Below are 8,140 nucleotides of genomic sequence, written 5' to 3' on the forward strand. Positions count from 1 at the left end.
TTTATGCACACAGGCATGTGCATTCCTCCATCATGTAGTGTTGCGCAACAGAGAAATACACATTTATCCCGCCCCTTGCATTATTGTCCTGCGTGTAACTTAACAAATGCCGAAAGAGGAACAGTAACTAAAATGAACATTTATCCTTATCAGGAATATCTGATATCATTTCTTTGTGAGCCACGAGCACGAGTAATCTAGCTAGCAATGGATGTGCAGAGCTGCATCTCAAAGCTATGCCCAACATGCATATCAATAATTATACACATGTGTGGCTAAGTTTACGAAGGCACGTATAAGTGAAGCGATTCGAATGGAATCCGGTTTAAACTTCAAAATAACGCTTCCGTTTGCATTTGTATTAACAACGTTTCTCTCAGCAGCAGCAGCAGTAGTAGAAGTAGTAGTAGTAGTAGTAGTAGTAGAAGTAGTTGAGGACGATTGCATTTGAAGCCGAGTGGTGTAACATTAAACATGGCCTGTCAAACATTGAATGCTTTTGTTTTTCTTCAACAATCCTCTTATTACCTTTATGCCCAAATGCACACCGACTGAAGTCGTAATACAGTCGTAATAACTGCACCCTTGCTGATCACTGCACACGACCCTGAAGCGGGGACTCATGTTTATTTATGGTTGCGCAAGACCGGTTTACAAGGTAAAGTCTCGTACCGCGTATTGTCGTTGAAATGGCGAATGTGATAACATGTAACATGGATTAAAACTACAACATTACAGCTGTCCTTGGGTTTACTGATGTGTACATTGTGATCGTCCTCGCGCATTTTCGAATGGACACGTCTAGTGATTCCAGTGCTTATAAGACAACTGTTTCTTCAACTCACGGGATATAATTAAGGTCATATAAAACGTTGACTCAAGAAACGACGATCTATTTCCTGTTGAGCAATACATGACTGGATTTGTAGAAATGCCAAGGGTAAGTTGAGTTTCAATTATCTAATCACTGAAACTTTGAATTATCTTTTGTATCCTTGAAATCAACACGAAAAACATTTTTAAGTCATTGACATTGTATGATTAGAGGCAACAGTTTGTTCCTAAGATTAAGAATAAGGAAGAAATCATTGTTCAAAGTGACAGACAGTACTCATCTGAAATATCACCAGGTGACCTATATGTAACTAGGGCACGAAAATAAACTTGCTGGGTCGGTGTTGACAATACATTCAGAATCGACCATACAGAGTATTCATCAGGAAATATCAAGAGATCATTTATTGCTACTGATTGGGCGAGTTAAACCTTTCTAGTGCTAACAAACATACAAGTGGTGAGGTATTTTTCATCATTTCCACTTGATAATAATGATCTGAATATTTACTAACATCTATTGGCAGCACGGATGCCAGTATAGTATCAGTATAGGGACAGTATAGTATCATCACTATTTGATAGTGATTCGTAAACATATGCTTATGATATAATCGGAATTGTAAATGGACTCTGCTTTTAGCAGATATTTCTTTTGATTATTGACATGCTTGTGGTTGCCTTTATTTTAAGATGTGGTGAAGCATGGACTTAATTGGAGAATAGCAAAGGATATATGATGCTTTATTTTCATCAATCTGATAATGGTTTTCATAAAATAAAGTTAGAGTTTTATCAGTAGTTATGAAATTTGATGTACAGGATGTATATTGTATTTTGGGTAATGTGTGGTGAATATTTTGGTGCATTTTTATATTGATTATGTGTATTTATATTTATTTCAGATGCATGTTACCTCTCTTGTTCTCTTGATCATAGTTCTGACAGTACAAGGTTAGTACACGTATTAATATAAATACGGTATGACCTTTATTAACAAATTAAACACATTAGCATTGTTTGTGGTGCTCTATCTCAGGTTGATGTGATCTAATGAAGATGTGATGTAATCATATGTAGGACATCAGACTTGCCATTTCTTATACGATGAGATTGTTCCATCTATCTCTTCCATCTTGGTATGAAACTGTCACAGATTCTTGGTGCATTTTTATGAGTTAGTCCATTTTTATTAAACGCAGGCAATTCAAATCAGTCTAGTTCTCTTCCTATTAAATGCATGTGATACTACTGTGTTATTGACATCAGTGTCTCATCTAAATATATGTCCAGACTCTATGGCTATTCCAGTACATTTCTCAAAACGGTAGAAACAGTGTTCACATTGTCTCTTTTATCTTTCAGGAAATGTGTTTTAATTATTTAACATTCGTCAATGTGTGGAACATGTCGAAATGACTTCATACTGTTTTGCGTATTTTAGGACTCAACGTTACACACATTAGCTGTGGCACCTACTGCGATGCAATGCCTGGAAAAGCATATACATTAAGTTGTTCCTGGATTAAAATGCTTTCTTCAGGTATCATATGGGCAATCAACGGAGTTCAAAAACTGGTATGTGACAAACATGGAACATGTGAATGTATTGATCCTGATGAAGGAGGATATAATGGATCTTATTACAATAACTCGGCAAAGCTGGTTATTCAATCATTTGATTATAATAAACACAGTGGCCTCTGGAAATGTCAAGATGGTTCTGGCCCCCAAAAGAGTTGTTACATTCACCAAAGAGGTAATGTTGGTATTATATACTCATATCTGTATTCTGAATACCTACTTGCATTTACTTGTTCGTTATTTGAAAAACGTATCAAATTATAACTGGTCGGATGATTCTGAACGTGCTAAATGTTTATATTCTGAATTATGTACTGTTGTTAGATAACCATAACAGAATGTGTGCTATATATGTCTTATATATAAATAAGATACAGAACCGTAATAGATTTCCTGTGGCAGTAACTTATATACTGATATTGCATTTTGTTCTAAATCCCTATGTGTGAGATACAATATTTGCAAAATGTATTACACTACTCATATTTACAGCACATTAGTTTGAGGTAATTTGCTCGTTTAAGAAAATGCACACTCTTCTAGATGAATATTGGTTCATCTTGAACGTCCTGTTATGCTTACATTATCGACATTGCTTTTGAAAGGTCACTTGATAAAAATCTATCTGAAACGTGCAATCCACATGTGATTAGGGAATCCAGAAATAGACTGCCTTGCACTTATTAACATATGTTTTATGTCAGATATTGGCACATTGCAAGGCACTTGTGAAAAACACGGAGGAATGCACAATGTCAGCTGCTTTGGTGTGCCATCAAGAAACACATTTCCACTGGAAGTAGAGATTAAGGTATAAGTTACACCAGACTGATGTTTAGAAATGACATCAAACGATAATTTGTTTCTTCCTCAAATATATAGGACATTTAGTCTGTGGAAAACAATGTTAGATGTTTTAACAAGTTTGTCCTCATGTATCGAATGCTAAATTCAGCCACCTCGGTCCTGTAAGAAAAATGAAATACATAGCTAGCGTAGAGGGAGCTAAAGATATCCAATAACTTGAACTCATCCCATACTCTGGAATACGTTATTTGCTTAATTCAGAAATCACTCCTGTTTATCTTCAGAAGAGGATGCTGTTAAATATATCGTCAACCCTTATGGATTAACTAACCAGAGGACTATGTATTTTGTTTCAGAATAGTAGTGGTGCTGTAATTGCGTACGGAAGTGGTCCAGTGGATAGTGTACAGCCTGACCGGGAAAAAGAAACATACAACTGTACTGTATCCGGCGAGGCAACAGAATGTCTTAAGGTCAAACACGTTACTATCAAATGCGAAAGTGACATTGTCACATCATCAGGACCGAAATTCCAAGGGACCATTCTTGTCATCATTGCGATATTTTCACTTTGATTCTGCTGAAGCCACTGGACAGGAAACTTAAGGCAAAGCTGTTGAAACTGTGAACGCTGTATCCAAGCTCTAGCATTTTGCAATAATATTGTTCAACATTATTGATTGGTTATTGTAAATATAATCTTACGACTACACTGAAAACATAAAACAATTAGCATAAAAACATAATAACAACTTGTGGTGAAGTTATTTATATAGTGTATAAATACAGTATTTTGTGGTCATTGATCAGGTTATAAATCTATTAGATTCTTTAAGATAATCATAAACTACTTGGAAAATAATCATGAGTATTGTCAACATAAAGGAATGAATCCATGTCTGCTAGGCCTCCTTCAGTCAAACGCTTATGTCTAAAACTGTTATAGTTATAGAAAACTTTACCCGATGTTTGATCCTTTGCAGTTACTCTAAACAGACCAACGTTTAAGCTGCTACATGAGTGCACTTGTCTCGTTTGAAAATGTTAGCAGCTATATTGCCATAGTAATAACATTCTGTTTCGGATATAGCATGGACGGTAATATTTGTTTAAACATTGACAACGATGAATTGTTTGATATTTCATTCTATTTTTTCCCCCGTATATATAGATTTTCTGGTATATATCCTTTCAGAAAAAGTGTAGGTCTCACAAACTGATAGTGATATCTGATTCATAACGTATGTCATATTTAGTGGTACTTCGTGGTAGCAACTCGTATGGCGTATGACAGAGTTGTATTGTTAATTATCTTTCAAACTGATGTGAGTCTTTCTTCTTCTATACTTATGATCGAGGTACCCATCCAGTTTCAAAAGATATCAAACTATTCCCTTGATGTAAAATGTCTTAAGTCAGTAACTATCAGCTCCTAGTTCTATTTCTCTAAGCCTCCTAATCATATTCGGTACAATTATCTTCAGAGGCATATTCCAAAATCGATCTAATTAAGATTATGAACATTCTTTGAGTGAATTAGTTTGTGTTTGAGTGTTCTCTTTGCTGTTACTATTGTAAAAGTGCTTGAGATAATATTAGCAATTTGTATCAACCATTTGTTGTCTTGAGAGAGCTTTATTTCAAATATTTGTGTGGCGACACGTTTGAAATTAGGTTGTTGTTAAATTAAAGAGATGGGTAAATAGCATTACTTTTGTGATTAAACAACACAAATTTAGTTTCGGAAGTTTTGAATTGAATTAACAATGTATTGGCCCAGTGGCCAAGTAGGAAATATATAAATAATTTCACAATTATATATATTTGCCTCATATTTAACTGCACTGATAAATTAACTGATAGCCGTTTTATATGAAGTTTATGAAAACTAGTTACGTGTTCATTTTTAATTCATTTTAAAATTTGATGATCACTGTTCATCAATTTGTACCATTATACAAATGGTGTGACACGTGTAGGGGGAAGTAGGTTATATTGATGTTGTTACGATTTACATGCTTCTAATACGCCCATCTCTTTTTAGATTTGTGCACACCCACCATACTTTTAAGAATTCATATGAATTAAAACTGATATCTTACAACCATTATGACCTCTAAACTGCTTGTGCGGGAAAGGTATGTTTCTCCACTTTCATAAATAATATAAAGTAGCATTCAGTTTATATTCAGTAGGTCATTTCAACTCTTTTCAAGGAAAGTAGAGCATGTATTATTGATTGCTATGACACTATCAAATGTATTGTTACACAGAAACGTTTTATGACACAGAACTGCGTGTGATACATTACAAGTGTGGATATGAATGGTAGCAATACATGTTTTACTAAGCCCATTTTAAATGCGCATAAGCACATACACCTTTTCAACGCACATATTATCGATTATGCTAATCGCAGAGTGTACAGTAGTGAAATGACTACAGCTATATTTGAATATCATGCAAACGTTATGTTTAAATCAGTGCCACATCACATATGAGATGTGGCACTATTCTAAGCGTGTATATGTATGTATGAATAGAAAAAGAACAGATGTCCATTATGCTTTTGAAACGTATAATTTTCCAAACTTTCCTTCTTAGTTTAATGTATATTTGTGCACTCACACCATGAATATATTTACGTCTCCAACTAGTGTCACTACTGTCAGTAAGGCAATGTGACGTGACAAATATTATGTCGGCCGTCATACATGACCATGTCTCCCTCAATTGTCACTAAATGTAACGTCATAGGAATTCATTACGACTATGACTGCGTTTCACAAGGACTTTTGACAAGTACAAATATCTAGACTCTGTTTTGTTGTATATTTAATGCTTCTACACCTGAAGATGTCACTTTTTATATATCATTCTAAGGGAGGCTAGGCTCGGGGCAATCATCAACAGTAATCCATATTTTAATTTTCATACACTTCATGTCAATATGATAGATGCTGTGGCAACACATATGTGCTTATATATGCTGAAATAAACACATTATCCTGTCTATGAAGTTCAGTTCACAATAACTTCTCACCAGATCCTGAATATTTCAGACAATGTAAAACAAATTATGACTACACACGATCATAAATAGTGGATTTTGTACAAATGTACCCAACACATCAACACGAGAAACAATTGAACGCGTCTTGCATTCCACCTTAGGTCGTAGCTTCTGGATGTTGGGCAACAGTGAGCATTTACTTGAACCTATGTGGCGAATCTAAAAAAGACAACAGTAAGGGACCGACCATTCGATATTCTGGAGGGCACAAACAAGACATTGCTGCAAGGTGTTTTTTCCCAAAAAATATTTAGACTTATAGTTTAAAATTAGATATAAAATATATTTGACACAGTTGTCCTTCTTGCATGTTTATTATTTAATGATATATCAAACACTGTAACAAATATGACAGCATTTATTTTGAATTTAGTAAATACCTTGTTTGGAGCTGTTGAGGTACAAACATACCGCTTGTATCCCTTTTCTGTACGTAAAATACGTTAAATTTCAAGTCACAAAATTACAACTTTAGATGTCAACTTGGCTGAAACGTTATCTGACAATAGCTAATCTTACACTGTAAGAAGACGCTGAAGACCAGGGTTCGATTCCCAACATGGATACAATGTGTGGAGCCCATTTCTGGTGCCCCCCGCCGTGATATTGCTGGAATATTGCTAAAAGCGGCGTAAAACCATACTCACTCGCTGTACGTCCGCATCAAATACTGTTAACTTCATCGTTTGCTTCTTTATTATTATGAAATGGTTTGAGTGATTATGGTTACACGCTAAAACATCAATGTGGTGGCTTGTATCCTGAATACTTATTTCATGAATGGAACCTCTTCTCTTATATCCCAGTGTAACAGCGAATGCTTGACAAAGTTACAGATAACATGACATTTCCATTTTTTATGGCAAATGGCGAAGAGCGATAAACTTTCACATCTAACATGTATGGAAGGTGTATGGATACTTTTAGATAAATCTTGTGAATATACATATTACAAGCTGAATAATGATACCATTAAATGATGGAAAATATGTTTCAGGGAAGGTCGTATTGACACCCAGACCATATGCAATGATTAAGATTGGACATAATATGTGGAGGTTACATACATATGACCTCAACTATTCTTCAAGCTACCTATGTGACTAATTAGCCTGATGTTGTGATGATGACAAATGTACATGTATAACTATAACTGTCCTCATGCATGGAAAAGACAACCAGTTTATGTGTAAACATATTCAAAATTACTGTAGATTAAATTTGAATATACATTTTCTTAAGTATGCCTTTACTTTCGTCAAAATAAACAACTAATATTAAAGCATAAAACACATTACACATCTGTAACATTATTGAATTAATATCACAAGCTCAATGAACTGATTAACAATGTGTTATTGTGCTTACCAATCTCCAGAGAAAAAAACTATATTTGAATAGCTGAGAAATATATAAATAGCATTACTTTTAAACAAAATGAGTGAATAGTAAATACTGTTGAAGACTAAGACGTGGGAATATTTGCCTTCACGTTATCAAGATGCGAACACGACTGTTGTACCAGTGAGTGTGTGGCTTAAGCAATTTGTTTTCTTAAACGCATATGATACATTGTAGAATAGGAGAAGAGGTCGAAACAAGCAGCCAGTGGGCAAAGGGTCGATAATTTGAAACCAATCTACAGAGTTACTTCCCTTGTAAAGAGATGTTAAAACACTATGTTTCATGTACTCCAAAAACCCAATTTGATCAGGTACCTGCAACAACACGTAAAGAGTAAGTACAGTTACAAGCAGGTGATATCTTGTTGAACCACTGGATGATCCTCAGCTACTGTCTCATCTCCTCCATGCGGATCAGGTATTTGCAACAACAGGGATT

General features: G+C 34.9%; 1 protein-coding gene across 1 annotated transcript; it reads left to right on the forward strand.

Annotated features, from left to right (window-relative positions):
• The first annotated feature begins 656 nt into the window (after positions 1 to 656).
• Positions 657 to 6,238, forward strand: LOC124129143. The gene is made up of 5 exons (XM_046492641.2): positions 657 to 940; positions 1,740 to 1,788; positions 2,279 to 2,593; positions 3,123 to 3,229; positions 3,582 to 6,238. Exons 1-5 carry the CDS (start codon positions 914 to 916, stop codon positions 3,798 to 3,800), a joined length of 717 nt encoding a protein of 238 aa, XP_046348597.2. The 5' UTR covers positions 657 to 913; the 3' UTR covers positions 3,801 to 6,238.
• The last annotated feature ends 1,902 nt before the right edge of the window (positions 6,239 to 8,140 follow it).

The sequence above is a fragment of the Haliotis rufescens genome, unplaced genomic scaffold, assembly GCF_023055435.1.
Source record: "Haliotis rufescens isolate VD_foot unplaced genomic scaffold, xgHalRufe1.0.p SCAF_53, whole genome shotgun sequence".
NCBI lineage: Eukaryota > Metazoa > Mollusca > Gastropoda > Lepetellida > Haliotidae > Haliotis > Haliotis rufescens.